Source organism: Pituophis catenifer, unplaced genomic scaffold (assembly GCF_029215685.1).
Source record: "Pituophis catenifer annectens isolate HBS135680 unplaced genomic scaffold, rPitCat1.0.hap2 SCAF_1, whole genome shotgun sequence".
Classification (NCBI taxonomy): Eukaryota; Metazoa; Chordata; class Lepidosauria; order Squamata; family Colubridae; genus Pituophis; species Pituophis catenifer.
This window is the reverse complement of record NW_027256881.1, coordinates 245256879-245278799: the sequence shown is the minus strand read 5'-3', so window position 1 is coordinate 245278799 and position 21921 is coordinate 245256879. Positions and strand designations below refer to the sequence as shown.

The 21921-nt window shown below is 46.9% G+C and overlaps 2 protein-coding genes across 2 annotated transcripts in view; both read left to right on the top strand.

Moving 5' to 3' along the window:
* LOC139310793 (mucin-6) overlaps window positions 1–729 on the top strand; it is a 47844-nt gene extending 47115 nt beyond the window's left edge. Inside the window, exon 30 of the mRNA XM_070935024.1 lies at window positions 641–729. Coding sequence (XP_070791125.1) covers window positions 641–729 — 89 coding nt within the window. The remainder of the gene's footprint in view (window positions 1–640) is intronic.
* A 30-nt stretch (window positions 730–759) lies between these two features.
* LOC139310783 (mucin-2-like) lies at window positions 760–20766 on the top strand. The gene is made up of 21 exons (XM_070935011.1): window positions 760–826; window positions 1227–1400; window positions 3018–3062; window positions 3460–3912; window positions 4466–4918; window positions 5428–5880; window positions 6409–6867; window positions 7425–7877; window positions 8435–8887; window positions 9397–9849; window positions 10359–10811; window positions 11340–11798; window positions 12356–12808; window positions 13366–13818; window positions 14328–14780; window positions 15330–15782; window positions 16340–16792; window positions 17362–17814; window positions 18312–18770; window positions 19279–19737; window positions 20291–20766. The coding sequence occupies exons 1-21, from the start codon at window positions 760–762 to the stop codon at window positions 20764–20766; spliced, it is 8487 nt and encodes a 2828-aa protein (XP_070791112.1).
* Window positions 20767–21921: the final 1155 nt, after the last annotated feature.

The window sequence follows — 21921 nt, the reverse complement described above, 5'->3', positions numbered from 1 at the left end:
CAGAGTTCCTCAGCCAGCAAAGCAAAGCCGCAGATGGGGACTGCAGCCAAGAAATTAAAAGATGCTTGCCCCTGGGGAGGAAAGCTATGGCAAATCTAGACAGCATACTAAAAAGCAGAGACATCACCCTGCGAACAAAAGTGCGTATAGTCAAGGCTATGGTTTTCTGAGTTGCAATGTATGGCTGTGAAAATTGGACCATAAGAAAGGCTGAGAGACAAAGAATTGAGGCCTTTGAACTATGGTGCTGGAGAAGACTCCTGTGAGTCCCTTGGACTGCAAGGTGATCAAACCAGTCAGTCCTAGAGGAAATCAACTCTGACTGCTCTTTAGGAGGCCAGATCCTGAAGATGAAACTGAAATACTTTGGCCACCTAATGAGAAGGAAGGACTGACTGGAGAAGAGCCTAATGCTGGGAAAGATTGAGGGCAAAAGAAGAAGGGGACGACAGAGAACTTAAATGACTCCAGAGGATAGGAGGCCTGGAGGAACATTATCCATGGAGTCACGATGGGTCGGACATGACTTTGCAACTAACAACAACAACATCTCAACAGAGGGGGAGAACTATGACACCACCTATCTTCTGTTTACAACACAATCCTTTCAGGTTCCACACCCATTTGCATTCTGATTTAGGTGATCCTAAGGGCACAGATAAGCCCCCATGTAGCCTTGAAGTGAAACATTTTCAAGGAAAAAAACAAGAAAATCCAGTTGTGTTTTGAAAAAGCATCTTTGGGACAACCATGGCCTGAATGACTGAGAATCTCCCCAGACATGCTTCAGCGACATTCAGAAGTGGCTCAGGAAGACACTTCCCTGGTACATCCCCAATTTACAAACATTGAAAAATCTTGAATTTTTAGTGCTGAATTTCAGCTGGAAACTGTTAAAACAATAATATAATATTTGGTTTGGTTTGGTTTGCAAAACAAATGGTACAGTAGGTATGTTATGATTATCCCAAAGGTGCTTTATCTAACAATCTCAACTTTCATTCCCAAAATGTATAATAAATACAGACTGTCCCCAAATAAGGAGAGACCAAATCTCTGCTCTCTTTATGACATCATTATATTATTATCATTCCTTTTATACTCTCCCAGGGAAAGGAACCCTGATCCTGAACTATACAAGGTGTTAATAATTTTCCTTTTCTCCTTTTCCTTTCAAACTTTACGTAAATCTAATCCTATTTTTTTAATGTTTTACATTTTTGCAGCCACCACAATCTCACCGCACACCATAACTACACCGGAAACTACAGCAACTTCATCTACTTCTCCAGTATCAAAACCCACTGTCTTCCCAGAATCTTCAATACCAAGCACTTTGAAGATCACTTCCACTACCACGATTCCTCACACCAGCACCATAGTGTCTACACATTTTACTGGTATGTCATTCCCCAAAGCCATACAACAGTGGCCTCATCTGCACCTTTAAAGAACTAGCACATATCTCCAAGCATTCTCTACATTCCCAATTGTGTTTGTCAATTTTAAGTCAATGCCAATCTTGCAGGATCCAATCTGGGTTAGTCATTAAAACCAGTTTAGTCTTCTGAGCTTTTAGACACATTCTAATGAGAGAGAAGTTCCCTGAGGATGGTGGGTTCCAGCACTAGTCTGAAAGCTTGGAAGATTAAACCTCTGGTCCCAGTAAGTGACACAGATTGGATCCTGAAACATTATCCTGGGACACATATATTTGCTGCGCTGTTCCACTAACTCACATGTACATGTAATGGTGGGTTAGTGAGTTTATTAATATTCCCCAGCAATTCTCTTCACTAAAAACCCAAAACTGTCCCAATTAAGTCTAGCCCAAAGCAGATCAATGCTAGTCCACAGAACAATGGCCAATGAATCCATAAGGCACTTGAAAGTTTCCCAAACAAGAAAAATCTAGGCAAAATTAAATCCACAGCACAAGAAGATTCACAAGGCAAGAAAAGTCGAGTTGACAAGGCACAATACAAAGTCCAGGCACAAGGTCAATGCAAGGCAAGGCTGGAATCCCAATGACCAGGAAACATACAACTAAGAAATGTACACATTGTTCCGAGCATTGTCTCCATCTGTCTGCTGTGCTAAATCACCAGCTTCTGGTGCAGTCCATTGAGGGACAATGCTGCCTCCTTGCGAGTAATCAGGCTGATCTTTGCTGTTCCTGCCTTACATGTTTTTGGATCAGATGCAGAAGGCAGTTCTTCCTCCTCATCACTAACTGGTTGTAGTTATGTGCTTTCCCCACCTGAAGTCACAGGGCTGTCCTGCTGCAGCTGTACTTCAGCTAAATCACTCTCAGACAGCTGCTTGGAGCCATTTATCAACTCTCCTCCAGAGGTGCCTGGGACTGGTTCATCCTCCTCTGAACTGAAATCTGGAGAAGCATCACATTTGCTTTCATTCATTCATGAATACCAATCTTCTCTATATCAACTTTTCCAATCTTTACACATGCGATTACAATTATCTCCCTTCAAACACACCCGTACCAAAGGCATACAGAAAAATCACCCCAATTATATGTATATGACCAAAGTAATTCATGTGATCACAGTTACAACAATGAAATGGTAAGTTTCCCATTTTAATGACTTGTTTATTAAAAAATATTAAAACACACAAAAGGGGCCTGTATTTTGAATTGGCATAAAAAGTTAGGGAACTATAATGCTGATCTTACTGATGTCACAGCAGTCAAAAAGCAAAACTTATTTCTTTTTAAAAAGTCTGAGAATAATTCCATTTTTAATTAAATACAACTTTTAAAGATCATAACATAGTGCAGTGATTCTCAATTTTAGCAACTTAAAGATATATGGACATCAACTCCCAGAATATTCCAACCAGCAAGCTAGCTAGGAAATTCTGGAAAATCACACTCATTAAAATTGAGAAATGTTGCAAGTACACCTAGTGGTCATATAATACTTCAGTAGCTAAATATACTTTGTAACTGCTCAAAAGAACACATGTATATCTTTCTCTAATTCACTTTTTTTCAGAAAGCTCAGAAACAACTTTAACAGCTACAGCATCCACTTCAACGGGTAAGAATCAAACTACATGAAGCAATAATTACTATGAATCTTGAGATGACTACACCTTAGAGATTTATTACATAAAATATTTTTTTTCTTCCTACAACAGCTTCCACAACAAGGAGAAGTAGCACACCAAGAACAACAGAAACAACTTCATTGTCAATAACAACAAGAACTACTGAATCAGCAAAAACCACTTCACATGAACCAATATTAACACCAGTGACAATTCACCCTCACCTTATTCCAACAAAACCATCAATTCACAATCAAACAACTATTACCAGTACATTAACAACACAACTTAAAAGTGAGTACATAAACTTCTAAACAAAAACAAAAAAACTTCAGAATTCCATAAAGGCAACCAACGAAATAATTTTGTTTTTTGGCTCCACTATAGCTTCCATATCTGTGACAAGTACCCCTACAAGGAGCACCCCAGAAACATCATCAGCTGCTACCTCAAAGACCACAGAATCAACTCATAGTGCAACCACTCCAATGTCAAAAACCACAACAGAAACCTCTCCTGTTACTCTGCCAACCTCCACCTCCACAAAATCGACGCCAAGTAGTACACCCATCCCGACAACCGTAACCTCCACCCAAACTTCCACCACCCCTATCACACAGACCACCTCTATAACCAGCACACCTCTCCCATCAACTTCAACGGTGACTCCCACAACAATTCCTTCTTCCACCAGTAGCCACACAACCACGCCTATGACTACCACTCCAACCACTTCAATACCCAGCAGCACTATAAGTATCACCTCCCCTACAACTACCCTAACCACTAGTACACAGCCTCCTTCAACCTCAATGACGACACCAATAAAGAGCACCAGTGGTAAGTTGAGATGTTTGGTTTAGCAACGCTGTCAACAATACTGTTCTGATGTGGCACTTCAGACATCGCCATGTGTTTTCCCCTGGCCTCTATTTTGAAGCAGAAATAAAATTGTGCACAAAAAGCAAGGCTACACCCACATTCCTGGGATGGTCAGCAGCTTCGTAATATCCTTCCCTTCATAGTGCACTGGCCAGACATTAAATATCACTCACCTGTCCTCTTTTATCCTCTCATCCCTCCCTCCACCCTCCCTCCCTTCCTATTTTCCTCTCTCCCTCCCTCCCTCCGTTCCTATCTTCCTCTGTCCCTCCCTCCCTCCCTCCCTCCCTTCCTATCTTCCTCTGTCCCTCCCCCCCTCCCTCCCTCCCTCCCTGCCTGCCTGCATGCCTGCCACAGTGATACTGAAAACCATATTGGCACTTTCCACTCCACCAAACTAAGTAAAACCTATTATCCTAGGGCCAGGCAAACTTCTTTAGGGCTATACTTATGATGACAGATTCCAGTCCCACAACGCACTGCAACTATCTGTATTTCCTCTCTCTTGCAGCTTCAACACATGAAATACCATCAAGGACCCCATCAGTTTCATCCATGTCTCCCTCTTCTACTACGAGGACCACAGAATCAACTCATAGTGCAACCACTCCAATGCCAAAAACCACAACAGAAACCTCTCCTGTTACTCTGCCAACCTCTACCTCCACAAAATCGACGCCAAGTAGTACACCCATCCCGACAACCATGACCTCCACCCAAACTTCCACCACCCCCGTCACACGGACCACCTCTACAACCAGCACACCTCTCCCATCAACTTCAACGGTGACTCCCACAACAATTCCTTCTTCCACCAGTAGCCACACAACCACACCTACGACTACCACTCCAACCACTTCAATACCCAGCAGCACTATAAGTATCACGTCCCCTACAACCACCCTCACCACTAGTACACAACCTCCTTCAACCTCAATGACGACACCAATAAAAAGCACCAGTGGTAAGTTGAGATATTTGGTTTAGCAACTCTGTCAACAATACTGTTCTGATGAGGCCCTTCAGACATCTCCATGTGTTTTCCCCTGGCCTCTATTTTGAGGCAGAAATACAATTGTGCACAAAAAGCAAGGCTACACCCACATTCCTGGGATGGTCAGCAGCTTCTTAATATCCTTCCCTTCATAGTGCACTTGCCAGACATTAAATATCACTCACTTGTCCTCTTTTATCCTCTCATCCCTCCCTCCACCCTCCCTCCCTTCCTATTTTCCTCTCTCCCTCCCTCCCTTCCTTCCTATCTTCCTCTCTCCCTCCCTCCCTCCATCCCTCCCTGCCTGCCTGCCTGCCTGCCACAGTGATACTGAAAACCATATTGGCACTTTCCACTCCACCAAACTAAGTAAAACCTATTATCCTAGGGCCAGGCAAACTTCTTTAGGGCTATACTTACGATGACAGATTCCAGTCCCACAACGTACTGCAACTATCTGTATTTCCTCTCTCTTGCAGCTTCAACACATGAAATACCATCAAGGACCCCATCAGTTTCATCCATGTCTCCCTCTTCTACTACGAGGACCACAGAATCAACTCATAGTGCAACCACTCCAATGCCAAAAACCACAACAGAAACCTCTCCTGTTACTCTGCCAACCTCTACCTCCACAAAATCGACGCCAAGTAGTACACCCATCCCGACAACCATGACCTCCACCCAAACTTCCACCACCCCCGTCACACGGACCACCTCTACAACCAGCACACCTCTCCCATCAACTTCAACGGTGACTCCCACAACAATTCCTTCTTCCACCAGTAGCCACACAACCATGCCTACAACTACCACTCCAACCACTTCAATACCCAGCAGCACTATAAGTATCACGTCCCCTACAACCACCCTCACCACTAGTACACAACCTCCTTCAACCTCAATGACGACACCAATAAAAAGCACCAGTGGTAAGTTGAGATGTTTGGTTTAGCAACTCTGTCAACAATACTGTTCTGATGAGGCCCTTCAGACATCTCCATGTGTTTTCCCCTGGCCTCTATTTTGAGGCAGAAATACAATTGTGCACAAAAAGCAAGGCTACACCCACATTCCTGGGATGGTCAGCAGCTTCTTAATATCCTTCCCTTCATAGTGCACTTGCCAGACATTAAATATCACTCACTTGTCCTCTTTTATCCTCTCATCCCTCCCTCCACCCTCCCTCCCTATTTTCCTCTCCCCCTCCCTCCCTTTCTATCCTCCACTTCCCTCTCTCCCTCCCTTCCTTCCTATCTCCCTCCCTCCCTCCCTCCCTCCCTACCTACCTGCCTGCCTTCCACAGTGATACTGGAAACCATATTGGCACTTTCTACTCCACCAAACTAAGTAAAATCTATTATCCTAGGGCCAGGCAAACATCTTTAGGGCTATACTTATGTTGACAGATTCCAGTCCCACAACACACTGCAACTATCTGTATTTCCTCTCTCTTGCAGCTTCAACACATGAAATACCATCAAGCCACAGGACCCCATCAGTTTCATCTATGTCTCCCTCTTCTACTACGAGGACCACAGAATCAACTCATAGTGCAACCACTCCAATGCCAAAAACCACAACAGAAACCTCTCCTGTTACTCTGCCAACCTCTACCTCCACAAAATCGACGCCAAGTAGTACACCCATCCCGACAACCATGACCTCCACCCAAACTTCCACGACCCCCATCACACAGACCACCTCTACAACCAGCACACCTCTCCCATCAACTTCAACGGTGACTCCCACAACAATTCCTTCTTCCACCAGTAGCCACACAACCACGCCTACGACTACCACTCCAACCACTTCAATACCCAGCAGCACTATAAGTATCACCTCCCCTACAACCACCCTAACCACTAGTACACAGCCTCCTTCAACCTCAATGACGACACCAATAAAAGGCACCAGTGGTAAGTTGAGATGTTTGGTTTAGCAACTCTGTCAACAATACTGCTCCGAAGTGGCCCTTCAGACATCTCCATGTGTTTTCCCCTGGCCTCTATTATGAGGCAGAAATATAATTGTGCACAAAAAGCAAGGCTACAACCAGATTCCTGGGATGGTCAGCAGCTTCTTAATGTCCTTCCCTTCATAGTGCACTAGCCAGACATTAAATATCACTCACCTGTCCTCTTTTATCCTCTCATCCCTCACTCCCACCTCCCTCCCTTACTATTTTCATCTTTCCCTCCCTCCCTCCATTCCTATCTTCCTCTGTCCCTCCCTTCCTTCCTATCTTCCTCCCTCCCTCCCTCCCTTTCTTCCTCCCTCCCTCCCTCCCTGCTTGTCTGCCTGACTGCCTGCCTTCCACAGTGATACTGGAAACCATATTGGCACTTTCCAGCGCACCAAACTAAGTAAAACCTATTATCCTAGGGCCAGGCAAACATGTTTAGGGCTATACTTACGATGACAGATTCCAGTCCCACAACGCACGGCAACTATCTGTATTTCCTCTCTCTTGCAGCTTCAACACATGAAATACCATCAAGGACCCCATCAGTTTCATCCATGTGTCCCTCTTCTACTACGAGGATCACAGAATCAACTCATAGTGCAACCACTCCAATGCCAAAAAAACCAACAGAAACCTCTCCTGTTACTCTGACAACCTCTACCTCCACAAAATCGACACCAAGTAGTACACCCATCCCGACAACCATAACCTCCACCCAAACCTCCACCACCCCCATCACACGGACCACCTCTACAACCAGCACACCTCTCCCATCAACTTCAACGGTGACTCCCACAACAATTCCTTCTTCCACCAGTAGCCACACAACCACACCTACGACTACCACTCCAACCACTTCAATACCCAGTAGCACTATAAGTATCACCTCCCCTACAACCACCCTAACCACTAGTACACAACCTCCTTCAACCTCAATGACGACACCAATAAAGAGCACCAGTGGTAAGTTGAGATGTTTGGTTTAGCAACTCTGTCAACAATACTGTTCTGATGAGGCCCTTCAGACATCTCCATGTGTTTTCCCCTGGCCTCTATTTTGAGGCAGAAATATAATTGTGCACAAAAAGCAAGGCTACACCCAGATTCCTGGGATGGTCAGCAGCTTCTTAATGTCCTTCCCTTCATAGTGCACTTGCCAGACATTAAATATCACTCACCTGTCCTCTTTTATCCTCTCATCCCTCACTCCCACCTCCCTCCCTTACTATTTTCATCTTTCCCTCCCTCCCTCCATTCCTATCTTCCTCTGTCCCTCCCTTCCTTCCTATCTTCCTCCCTCCCTCCCTCCCTTCCTTCCTCCCTCCCTCCCTCCCTGCTTGTCTGCCTGACTGCCTACCTTCCACAGTGATACTGGAAACCATATTGGCACTTTCCAGCGCACCAAACTAAGTAAAACCTATTATCCTAGGGCCAGGCAAACATGTTTAGGGCTATACTTACGATGACAGATTCCAGTCCCACAACGCACGGCAACTATCTGTATTTCCTCTCTCTTGCAGCTTCAACACATGAAATATCATCAAGGACCCCATCAGTTTCATCCATGTCTCCCTCTTCTACTACGAGGACCACAGAATCAACTCATAGTGCAACCACTCCAATGCCAAAAAAACCAACAGAAACCTCTCCTGTTACTCTGACAACCTCTACCTCCACAAAATCGACACCAAGTAGTACACCCATCCCGAAAACCATAACCTCCACCCAAACCTCCACCACCCCCATCACACGGACCACCTCTACAACCAGCACACCTCTCCCATCAACTTCAACGGTGACTCCCACAACAATTCCTTCTTCCACCAGTAGCCACACAACCACACCTACGACTACCACTCCAACCACTTCAATACCCAGTAGCACTATAAGTATCACCTCCCCTACAACCACCCTAACCACTAGTACACAACCTCCTTCAACCTCAATGACGACACCAATAAAGAGCACCAGTGGTAAGTTGAGATGTTTGGTTTAGCAACTCTGTCAACAATACTGTTCTGATGAGGCCCTTCAGACATCGCCATGTGTTTTCCCCTGGCCTCTATTTTGAAGCAGAAATAAAATTGTGCACAAAAAGCAAGGCTACACCCACATTCCTGGGATGGTCAGCAGCTTCGTAATATCCTTCCCTTCATAGTGCACTGGCCAGACATTAAATATCACTCACCTGTCCTCTTTTATCCTCTCATCCCTCCCTCCACCCTCCCTCCCTTCCTATTTTCCTCTCTCCCTCCCTCCCTTCCTTCCTATCTTCCTCTCTCCCTCCCTCCCTCCATCCCTCCCTGCCTGCCTGCCTGCCTGCCACAGTGATACTGAAAACCATATTGGCACTTTCCACTCCACCAAACTAAGTAAAACCTATTATCCTAGGGCCAGGCAAACTTCTTTAGGGCTATACTTACGATGACAGATTCCAGTCCCACAACGTACTGCAACTATCTGTATTTCCTCTCTCTTGCAGCTTCAACACATGAAATACCATCAAGGACCCCATCAGTTTCATCCATGTCTCCCTCTTCTACTACGAGGACCACAGAATCAACTCATAGTGCAACCACTCCAATGCCAAAAACCACAACAGAAACCTCTCCTGTTACTCTGCCAACCTCTACCTCCACAAAATCGACGCCAAGTAGTACACCCATCCCGACAACCATGACCTCCACCCAAACTTCCACCACCCCCGTCACACGGACCACCTCTACAACCAGCACACCTCTCCCATCAACTTCAACGGTGACTCCCACAACAATTCCTTCTTCCACCAGTAGCCACACAACCACACCTACAACTACCACTCCAACCACTTCAATACCCAGCAGCACTATAAGTATCACGTCCCCTACAACCACCCTCACCACTAGTACACAACCTCCTTCAACCTCAATGACGACACCAATAAAAAGCACCAGTGGTAAGTTGAGATATTTGGTTTAGCAACTCTGTCAACAATACTGTTCTGATGAGGCCCTTCAGACATCTCCATGTGTTTTCCCCTGGCCTCTATTTTGAGGCAGAAATACAATTGTGCACAAAAAGCAAGGCTACACCCACATTCCTGGGATGGTCAGCAGCTTCTTAATATCCTTCCCTTCATAGTGCACTTGCCAGACATTAAATATCACTCACTTGTCCTCTTTTATCCTCTCATCCCTCCCTCCACCCTCCCTCCCTTCCTATTTTCCTCTCTCCCTCCCTCCCTTCCTTCCTATCTTCCTCTCTCCCTCCCTCCCTCCATCCCTCCCTGCCTGCCTGCCTGCCTGCCACAGTGATACTGAAAACCATATTGGCACTTTCCACTCCACCAAACTAAGTAAAACCTATTATCCTAGGGCCAGGCAAACTTCTTTAGGGCTATACTTACGATGACAGATTCCAGTCCCACAACGTACTGCAACTATCTGTATTTCCTCTCTCTTGCAGCTTCAACACATGAAATACCATCAAGGACCCCATCAGTTTCATCCATGTCTCCCTCTTCTACTACGAGGACCACAGAATCAACTCATAGTGCAACCACTCCAATGCCAAAAACCACAACAGAAACCTCTCCTGTTACTCTGCCAACCTCTACCTCCACAAAATCGACGCCAAGTAGTACACCCATCCCGACAACCATGACCTCCACCCAAACTTCCACCACCCCCGTCACACGGACCACCTCTACAACCAGCACACCTCTCCCATCAACTTCAACGGTGACTCCCACAACAATTCCTTCTTCCACCAGTAGCCACACAACCATGCCTACAACTACCACTCCAACCACTTCAATACCCAGCAGCACTATAAGTATCACGTCCCCTACAACCACCCTCACCACTAGTACACAACCTCCTTCAACCTCAATGACGACACCAATAAAAAGCACCAGTGGTAAGTTGAGATGTTTGGTTTAGCAACTCTGTCAACAATACTGTTCTGATGAGGCCCTTCAGACATCTCCATGTGTTTTCCCCTGGCCTCTATTTTGAGGCAGAAATACAATTGTGCACAAAAAGCAAGGCTACACCCACATTCCTGGGATGGTCAGCAGCTTCTTAATATCCTTCCCTTCATAGTGCACTTGCCAGACATTAAATATCACTCACTTGTCCTCTTTTATCCTCTCATCCCTCCCTCCACCCTCCCTCCCTATTTTCCTCTCCCCCTCCCTCCCTTTCTATCCTCCACTTCCCTCTCTCCCTCCCTTCCTTCCTATCTCCCTCCCTCCCTCCCTCCCTCCCTACCTACCTGCCTGCCTTCCACAGTGATACTGGAAACCATATTGGCACTTTCTACTCCACCAAACTAAGTAAAATCTATTATCCTAGGGCCAGGCAAACATCTTTAGGGCTATACTTATGTTGACAGATTCCAGTCCCACAACACACTGCAACTATCTGTATTTCCTCTCTCTTGCAGCTTCAACACATGAAATACCATCAAGCCACAGGACCCCATCAGTTTCATCTATGTCTCCCTCTTCTACTACGAGGACCACAGAATCAACTCATAGTGCAACCACTCCAATGCCAAAAACCACAACAGAAACCTCTCCTGTTACTCTGCCAACCTCTACCTCCACAAAATCGACGCCAAGTAGTACACCCATCCCGACAACCATGACCTCCACCCAAACTTCCACGACCCCCATCACACAGACCACCTCTACAACCAGCACACCTCTCCCATCAACTTCAACGGTGACTCCCACAACAATTCCTTCTTCCACCAGTAGCCACACAACCACGCCTACGACTACCACTCCAACCACTTCAATACCCAGCAGCACTATAAGTATCACCTCCCCTACAACCACCCTAACCACTAGTACACAGCCTCCTTCAACCTCAATGACGACACCAATAAAAGGCACCAGTGGTAAGTTGAGATGTTTGGTTTAGCAACTCTGTCAACAATACTGCTCCGAAGTGGCCCTTCAGACATCTCCATGTGTTTTCCCCTGGCCTCTATTATGAGGCAGAAATATAATTGTGCACAAAAAGCAAGGCTACAACCAGATTCCTGGGATGGTCAGCAGCTTCTTAATGTCCTTCCCTTCATAGTGCACTAGCCAGACATTAAATATCACTCACCTGTCCTCTTTTATCCTCTCATCCCTCACTCCCACCTCCCTCCCTTACTATTTTCATCTTTCCCTCCCTCCCTCCATTCCTATCTTCCTCTGTCCCTCCCTTCCTTCCTATCTTCCTCCCTCCCTCCCTCCCTTTCTTCCTCCCTCCCTCCCTCCCTGCTTGTCTGCCTGACTGCCTGCCTTCCACAGTGATACTGGAAACCATATTGGCACTTTCCAGCGCACCAAACTAAGTAAAACCTATTATCCTAGGGCCAGGCAAACATGTTTAGGGCTATACTTACGATGACAGATTCCAGTCCCACAACGCACGGCAACTATCTGTATTTCCTCTCTCTTGCAGCTTCAACACATGAAATACCATCAAGGACCCCATCAGTTTCATCCATGTCTCCCTCTTCTACTACGAGGATCACAGAATCAACTCATAGTGCAACCACTCCAATGCCAAAAAAACCAACAGAAACCTCTCCTGTTACTCTGACAACCTCTACCTCCACAAAATCGACACCAAGTAGTACACCCATCCCGACAACCATAACCTCCACCCAAACCTCCACCACCCCCATCACACGGACCACCTCTACAACCAGCACACCTCTCCCATCAACTTCAACGGTGACTCCCACAACAATTCCTTCTTCCACCAGTAGCCACACAACCACACCTACGACTACCACTCCAACCACTTCAATACCCAGTAGCACTATAAGTATCACCTCCCCTACAACCACCCTAACCACTAGTACACAACCTCCTTCAACCTCAATGACGACACCAATAAAGAGCACCAGTGGTAAGTTGAGATGTTTGGTTTAGCAACTCTGTCAACAATACTGTTCTGATGAGGCCCTTCAGACATCTCCATGTGTTTTCCCCTGGCCTCTATTTTGAGGCAGAAATATAATTGTGCACAAAAAGCAAGGCTACACCCAGATTCCTGGGATGGTCAGCAGCTTCTTAATGTCCTTCCCTTCATAGTGCACTTGCCAGACATTAAATATCACTCACCTGTCCTCTTTTATCCTCTCATCCCTCACTCCCACCTCCCTCCCTTACTATTTTCATCTTTCCCTCCCTCCCTCCATTCCTATCTTCCTCTGTCCCTCCCTTCCTTCCTATCTTCCTCCCTCCCTCCCTCCCTTCCTTCCTCCCTCCCTCCCTCCCTGCTTGTCTGCCTGACTGCCTACCTTCCACAGTGATACTGGAAACCATATTGGCACTTTCCAGCGCACCAAACTAAGTAAAACCTATTATCCTAGGGCCAGGCAAACATGTTTAGGGCTATACTTACGATGACAGATTCCAGTCCCACAACGCACGGCAACTATCTGTATTTCCTCTCTCTTGCAGCTTCAACACATGAAATATCATCAAGGACCCCATCAGTTTCATCCATGTCTCCCTCTTCTACTACGAGGACCACAGAATCAACTCATAGTGCAACCACTCCAATGCCAAAAAAACCAACAGAAACCTCTCCTGTTACTCTGACAACCTCTACCTCCACAAAATCGACACCAAGTAGTACACCCATCCCGAAAACCATAACCTCCACCCAAACCTCCACCACCCCCATCACACGGACCACCTCTACAACCAGCACACCTCTCCCATCAACTTCAACGGTGACTCCCACAACAATTCCTTCTTCCACCAGTAGCCACACAACCACACCTACGACTACCACTCCAACCACTTCAATACCCAGTAGCACTATAAGTATCACCTCCCCTACAACCACCCTAACCACTAGTACACAACCTCCTTCAACCTCAATGACGACACCAATAAAGAGCACCAGTGGTAAGTTGAGATGTTTGGTTTAGCAACTCTGTCAACAATACTGTTCTGATGAGGCCCTTCAGACATCGCCATGTGTTTTCCCCTGGCCTCTATTTTGAAGCAGAAATAAAATTGTGCACAAAAAGCAAGGCTACACCCACATTCCTGGGATGGTCAGCAGCTTCGTAATATCCTTCCCTTCATAGTGCACTGGCCAGACATTAAATATCACTCACCTGTCCTCTTTTATCCTCTCATCCCTCCCTCCACCCTCCCTCCCTTCCTATTTTCCTCTCTCCCTCCCTCCCTTCCTTCCTATCTTCCTCTCTCCCTCCCTCCCTCCATCCCTCCCTGCCTGCCTGCCTGCCTGCCACAGTGATACTGAAAACCATATTGGCACTTTCCACTCCACCAAACTAAGTAAAACCTATTATCCTAGGGCCAGGCAAACTTCTTTAGGGCTATACTTACGATGACAGATTCCAGTCCCACAACGTACTGCAACTATCTGTATTTCCTCTCTCTTGCAGCTTCAACACATGAAATACCATCAAGGACCCCATCAGTTTCATCCATGTCTCCCTCTTCTACTACGAGGACCACAGAATCAACTCATAGTGCAACCACTCCAATGCCAAAAACCACAACAGAAACCTCTCCTGTTACTCTGCCAACCTCTACCTCCACAAAATCGATGCCAAGTAGTACACCCATCCCGACAACCATGACCTCCACCCAAACTTCCACCACCCCCGTCACACGGACCACCTCTACAACCAGCACACCTCTCCCATCAACTTCAACGGTGACTCCCACAACAATTCCTTCTTCCACCAGTAGCCACACAACCATGCCTACAACTACCACTCCAACCACTTCAATACCCAGCAGCACTATAAGTATCACGTCCCCTACAACCACCCTCACCACTAGTACACAACCTCCTTCAACCTCAATGACGACACCAATAAAAAGCACCAGTGGTAAGTTGAGATGTTTGGTTTAGCAACTCTGTCAACAATACTGTTCTGATGAGGCCCTTCAGACATCTCCATGTGTTTTCCCCTGGCCTCTATTCTGAGGCAGAAATACAATTGTGCACAAAAAGCAAGGCTACACCCACATTCCTGGGATGGTCAGCAGCTTCTTAATATCCTTCCCTTCATAGTGCACTTGCCAGACATTAAATATCACTCACTTGTCCTCTTTTATCCTCTCATCCCTCCCTCCACCCTCCCTCCCTATTTTCCTCTCCCCCTTCCTATCTTCCTATCTTCCTCTCTCCCTCCGTCCCTCCCTTCCTTCCTATCTTCCTTCCTCCCTCCCTCCCTCCCTCGCTCCCTCACTCCTTGTCTGCCTGACTGCCTGCCTTCCACAGTGATACTGGAAACCATATTGGCACTTTCTACTCCACCAAACTAAGTAAAACCTATTATCGTAGGGCCAGGCAAACATCTTTAGGGCTATACTTACGATGACAGATTCCAGTCCCACAACGCACTGCAACTATCTGTATTTCCTCTCTCTTGCAGCTTCAACACATGAAATACCATCAAGGACCCCATCAGTTTCATCCATGTCTCCCTCTTCTACTACGAGGACCACAGAATCAACTCATAGTGCAACCACTCCAATGCCAAAAACCACAACAGAAACCTCTCCTGTTACTCTGCCAACCTCTACCTCCACAAAATCGACGCCAAGTAGTACACCCATCCCGACAACCATGACCTCCACCCAAACTTCCACCTCCCCCGTCACACGGACCACCTCTACAACCAGCACACCTCTCCCATCAACTTCAACGGTGACTCCCACAACAATTCCTTCTTCCACCAGTAGCCACACAACCACGCCTACAACTACCACTCCAACCACTTCAATTCCCAGCAGCACTATAAGTATCACGTCCCCTACAACCACCCTCACCACTAGTACACAATCTCCTTCAACCTCAATGACGACACCAATAAAAAGCACCAGTGGTAAGTTGAGATGTTTGGTTTAGCAACTCTGTCAACAATACTGTTCTGATGAGGCCCTTCAGACATCTCCATGTGTTTTCCCCTGGCCTTTATTTTGAGGCAGAAATACAATTGTGCACAAAAAGCAAGGCTACACCCACATTCCTGGGATGGTCAGCAGCTTCTTAATATCCTTCCCTTCATAGTGCACTTGCCAGACATTAAATATCACTCACTTGTCCTCTTTTATCCTCTCATCCCTCCCTCCACCCTCCCTCCCTTACTATTTTCATCTTTCCCTCCCTCCCTCCATTCCTATCTTCCTCTGTCCCTCCCTTCCTTCCTATCTTCCTCCCTCCCTCCCTCCCTTCCTTCCTCCCTCCCTCCCTCCCTGCTTGTCTGCCTGACTGCCTGCCTTCGACAGTGATACTGGAAACCATATTGGCACTTTCCAGCGCACCAAACTAAGTAAAATCTATTATCCTAGGGCCAGGCAAACATGTTTAGGGCTATACTTACGATCACAGATTCCAGTCCCACAACGCACTGCAACTATCTGTATTTCCTCTCTCTTGCAGCTTCAACACATGAAATACCATCAAGGACCCCATCAGTTTCATCCATGTCTCCCTCTTCTACTACGAGGACCACAGAATCAACTCATAGTGCAACCACTCCAATGCCAAAAACCACAACAGAAACCTCTCCTGTTACTCTGCCAACCTCTACCTCCACAAAATCGACACCAAGTAGTACACCCATCCCGACAACCATAACCTCCACCCAAACCTCCACCACCCCCATCACACGGACCACCTCTACAACCAGCACACCTCTCCCATCAACTTCAACGGTGACTCCCACAACAATTCCTTCTTCCACCAGTAGCAGCACAACCACACCTACGACTACCACTCCAACCACTTCAATACCCAGCAGCACTATAAGTATCACCTCCCCTACAACCACCCTCACCACTAGTACACAACCTCCTTCAACCTCAATGACGACACCAATAAAAAGCACCAGTGGTAAGTTGAGATATTTGGTTTAGCAACTCTGTCAACAATACTGTTCTGATGAGGCCCTTCAGACATCTCCATGTGTTTTCCCCTGGCCTCTATTTTGAGGCAGAAATACAATTGTGCACAAAAAGCAAGGCTACACCCACATTCCTGGGATGGTCAGCAGCTTCGTAATATCCTTCCCTTCATAGTGCACTTGCCAGACATTAAATATCACTCACCTGTCCTCTTTTATCCTCTCATCCCTCCCTCCCACCTCCCTTCCTATTTTCCTCTCTCCCTCCCTCCCTCCCTATCTTCCTATCTTCCTCTCTCCCTCCATCCCTCCGTCCCTCCCTTCCTATCTTCCTCCGTCCCTCCCTCCCTCCCTTCCTCCCTCCCTCCCTCCCTGCTTGTCTGCCTGACTGCCTGCCTTCCACAGTGATACTGGATACCATATTGGCACTTTCCACAGCACCAAACTAAGTAAAACCTATTATCCTAGGGCCAGGCAAACATCTTTAGGGCTATACTTACGATGACAGATTCCAGTCCCACAACGCACTGCAACTATCTGTATTTCCTCTCTCTTGCAGCTTCAACACATGAAATACCATCAAGGACCCCATCAGTTTCATCCATGTCTCCCTTTCCTACTACGAGGACCACAGAATCAACTCATAGTGCAACCACTCCAATGCCAAAAAAACCAACAGAAACCTCTCCTGTTACTCTGACAACCTCTACCTCCACAAAATCGACACCAAGTAGTACACCCATCCCGACAACCATAACCTCCACCCAAACCTCCACCACCCCCATCACACGGACCACCTCTACAACCAGCACACCTCTCCCATCAACTTCAACGGTGACTCCCACAACAATTCCTTCTTCCACCAGTAGCCACACAACCACGCCTACGACTACCACTCCAACCACTTCAATACCCAGTAGCACTATAAGTATCACCTCCCCTACAACCACCCTAACCACTAGTACACAACCTCCTTCAACCTCAATGACGACACCAATAAAGAGCACCAGTGGTAAGTTGAGATGTTTGGTTTAGCAACTCTGTCAACAATACTGCTTTGATGTGGCCCTTCAGACATCTCCATGTGTTTTCCCCTGGCCTCTATTTTGAGGCAGAAATACAATTGTGCACAAAAAGCAAGGCTACACCCACATTCCTGGGATGGTCAGCAGCTTCTTAATGTCCTTCCCTTCATAGTGCACTTGCCAGACATTAAATATCACTCACCTGTCCTCTTTTATCCTCTCATGCCTCCCTCCACCCTCCCTCCCTTCCTATTTTCCTCTCTCCCTCCCTTCCTATCTTCTTCTCTCTGTCCCTTCCTCCCTCCCTGCCTCCCTGCCTGCCTTCCACAGTGATACTGGAAACCATATTGGCACTTTCCACTCCACCAAACTAAGTAAAACCTATTATCGTAGGGATAGGCAAACATCTTTATGGCTATACTTACAATGACAGATTCCAGTCCCACAATGCACTGCAACTATCTGTATTTTCTTTCTCTTGCAGCTTCAACACATGAAATACCATCAAGCCACAGGACCCCATCAGTTTCATCTATGTCTCCCTCTTCTACTACGAGGACCACAGAATCAACTCATAGTGCAACCACTCCAATGCCAAAAACCACAACAGAAACCTCTCCTGTTACTCTGCCAACCTCTACCTCCACAAAATCGACGCCAAGTAGTACACCCATCCCGACAACCATGACCTCCACCCAAACTTCCACCACCCCCCTCACATGGACCACCTCTACAACCAGCACACCTCTCCAATCAACTTCAACGGTGACTCCCACAACAATTCCTTCTTCCACCAGTAGCCACACAACCACGCCTACGACTACCACTCCAACCACTTCAATACCCAGCAGCACTATTAGTTTCACCTCCCCTACAACCACCCTAACCACTAGTACACAGCCTCCTTCAACCTCAATGACGACACCAATAAAAAGCACCAGTGGTAAGTTGAGATGTTTGGTTTAGCAACTCTGTCAACAATACTGCTTTGATGTGGCCCTTCATTCATCTCCATGTGTTTGCCCCTGGCCTCTATTTTGAGGCAGAAATACAATTGTGCACAAAAAGCAAGGCTACACTCACATTCCTGGGATGATCAGCAGCTTCTTAATGTCCTTCCCTTCATAGTGCACTTGCCAGACATTAAATATCACTCACCTGTCCTCTTTTATCCTCTCATCCCTCCCTCCACCCTCCCTCCCTTACTATTTTCATCTTTCCCTCCCTCCCTCCCTTCCTATCTTCCTCCCTCCCTTCCTATCTTCCTCCCTCCCTGCCTGCCTGCCTGCCGCCACAGTGTTACTGGAAACCATATTGGCACTTTCCACTCCACCAAACTAAGTAAAATCTATTATACTAGGGCCAGGCAAATATCTTTAGGGCTATACTTATGTTGACAGATTCCAGTCACACAACACACTGCAACTATCTGTATTTCCTCTCTCTTGCAGCTTCAACACATGAAATACCATCAAGCCACAGGACCCCATCAGTTTCATCTATGTCTCCCGCTTCTACTACGAGGACCACAGAATCAACTCATAGTGCAACCACTCCAATGCCAAAAACCACAACAGAAACCTCTCCTGTTACTCTGCCAACCTCTACCTCCACAAAATCGACGCCAAGTAGTACACCCATCCCGACAACCATGACCTCCACCCAAACTTCCACCACCCCCGTCACATGGACCACCTCTACAACCAGCACACCTCTCCCATCAACTTCAACGGTGACTCCCACAACAATTCCTTCTTCCACCAGTAGCCACACAACCACGCCTACGACTACCACTCCAACCACTTCAATACCCAGCAGCACTATAAGTATCACCTCCCCTACAACCACCCTAACCACTAGTACACAACCTCCTTCAACCTCAATGACGACACCAATAAAAAGCACCAGTGGTAAGTTGAGATGTTTGGTTTAGCAACTCTGTCAACAATACTGCTTTGATGTGGCCCTTCAGACATCTCCATGTGTTTTCCCCTGGCCTCTATTTTGAGGCAGAAATACAATTGTGCACAAAAAGCAAGGCTACACCCACATTCCTGGGATGGTCAGCAGCTTCTTAATGTCCTTCCCTTCATAGTGCACTTGCCAGACATTAAATATCACTCACCTGTCCTCTTTTATCCTCTCATCCCTCCCTCCCACCTCCCTTCCTATTTTCCATTCTCCCTCCCCCCCTTCCTATCTTCCTATCTTCCTCTCTCCCTCCATCCCTCCCTTCCTTCCTATCTTCCTTCCTCTCTCCCTCCCTCGCTCCCTCCCTCCTTGTCTGCCTGACTGCCTGCCTTCCACAGTGATACTGGAAACCATATTGGCACTTTCCACTCCACCAAACTAAGTAAAACCTATTATCCTAGGGCCAGGCAAACATCTTTAGGGCTATACTTACGATGACAGATTCCAGTCCCACAACGCACTGCAACTATCTCTATTTCCTCTCTCTTGCAGCTTCAACACATGAAATACCATCAAGGACCCCATCAGTTTCATCCATGTCTCCCCCTTCTACTACGAGGACCACAGAATCAACTCATAGTGCAACCACTCCAATGCCAAAAACCACAACAGAAACCTCTCCTGTTACTCTGACAACCTCTACCTCCACAAAATCGACGCCAAGTAGTACACCCATCCCGACAACCATGACCTCCACCCTAACTTCCACCACCCCCGTCACACGGACCACCTCTACAACCAGCACACCTCTCCCATCAACTTCAACGGTGACTCCCACAACAATTCCTTCTTCCACCAGTAGCCACACAACCACGCCTACAACTACCACTCCAACCACTTCAATACCCAGCAGCACTATAAGTATCACGTCCCCTACAACCACCCTCACCACTAGTACACAGCCTCCTTCAACCTCAATGACGACACCAATAAAAAGCACCAGTGGTAAGTTGAGATGTTTGGTTTAGCAACTCTGTCAACAATACTGCTCCGAAGTGGCCCTTCAGACATCTCCATGTGTTTTCCCCTGGCCTCTATTTTGAGGCAGAAATACAATTGTGCACAAAAAGCAAGGCTACACCCACATTCCTGGGATGGTCAGCAGCTTCTTAATGTCCTTCCCTTCATAGTGCACTTGCCAGACATTAAATATCACTCACCTGTCCTCTTTTATCCTCTCATCCCTCCCTCCCACCTCCCTTCCTATTTTCCTTTCTCCCTCCCTCCCTATCTTCCTATCTTCCTCTGTCCCTCCTCCCTCCCTCCCTCCCTGCCTGCCTGCCTACCTTACTGCCTCCCTGCCACAGTGATACTGGAAACCATATTGGCACTTTCTACTCCACCAAACTAAGTAAAATCTATTATCCTAGGGATAGGCAAACATCTTTAGGGCTATACTCACGATGACAGATTCCAGTCCCACAACGCACTGCAACTATCTGTATTTCCTCTCTCTTGCAGCTTCAACACATGAAATACCATCAAGGACCCCATCAGTTTCATCCATGTCTCCCTCTTCTACTACGAGGACCACAGAATCAACTCATAGTGCAACCACTCCAATGCCAAAAACCACAACAGAAACCTCTCCTGTTACTCTGCCACACTCTACCTCCACAAAATCGACACCAAGTAGTACACCCATCCCGACAACCATAACCTCCACCCAAACTTCCACCACCCCCATCACACGGACCACCTCTACAACCAGCACACCTCTCCCATCAACTTCAACGGTGACTCCCACAACAATTCCCGCTTCCACCAGTAGCCACACCAGCACGCCTATGACTACTACTCCCACCACCTCAATACCAAGCAGCCCTATTGGGTTCACCCCCACTACAAGCCCCCAAACTACTAGTACACAGCCTCCTTCAACCTCAGTGACGATACCAATAAAGAGCACCAGTGGTAAGTTGAGATGTTTGATTTAGGAACTCTGTCGACTCTACTGTTGTAATGGGGCCTTCAGGCATCTTACATGTTGTGCCCTTTGGCCTCTCCTTTGAGGCATGATTCAATTGTGCAGAAAAAGCAAAGATATTCCCACATTCCTGTATTTGTCAGCTGCTTCTTTATATCCATTCCTTGACAGAGTACTTCCCTGATAGTTAATATTA

Bases quoted from the DNA above. Each gene is read 5' to 3' on its own strand.
- LOC139310783 (XM_070935011.1), top strand. From the start codon at position 760: ATGACTGAGAATCTCCCCAGACATGCTTCAGCGACATTCAGAAGTGGC. The intron at 8,888-9,396 runs GTAAGTTGAGAT...TCTCTCTTGCAG, and splicing joins ACCAATAAAGAGCACCAGTG to CTTCAACACATGAAATACCA. The intron at 13,819-14,327 runs GTAAGTTGAGAT...TCTCTCTTGCAG, and splicing joins ACCAATAAAGAGCACCAGTG to CTTCAACACATGAAATACCA.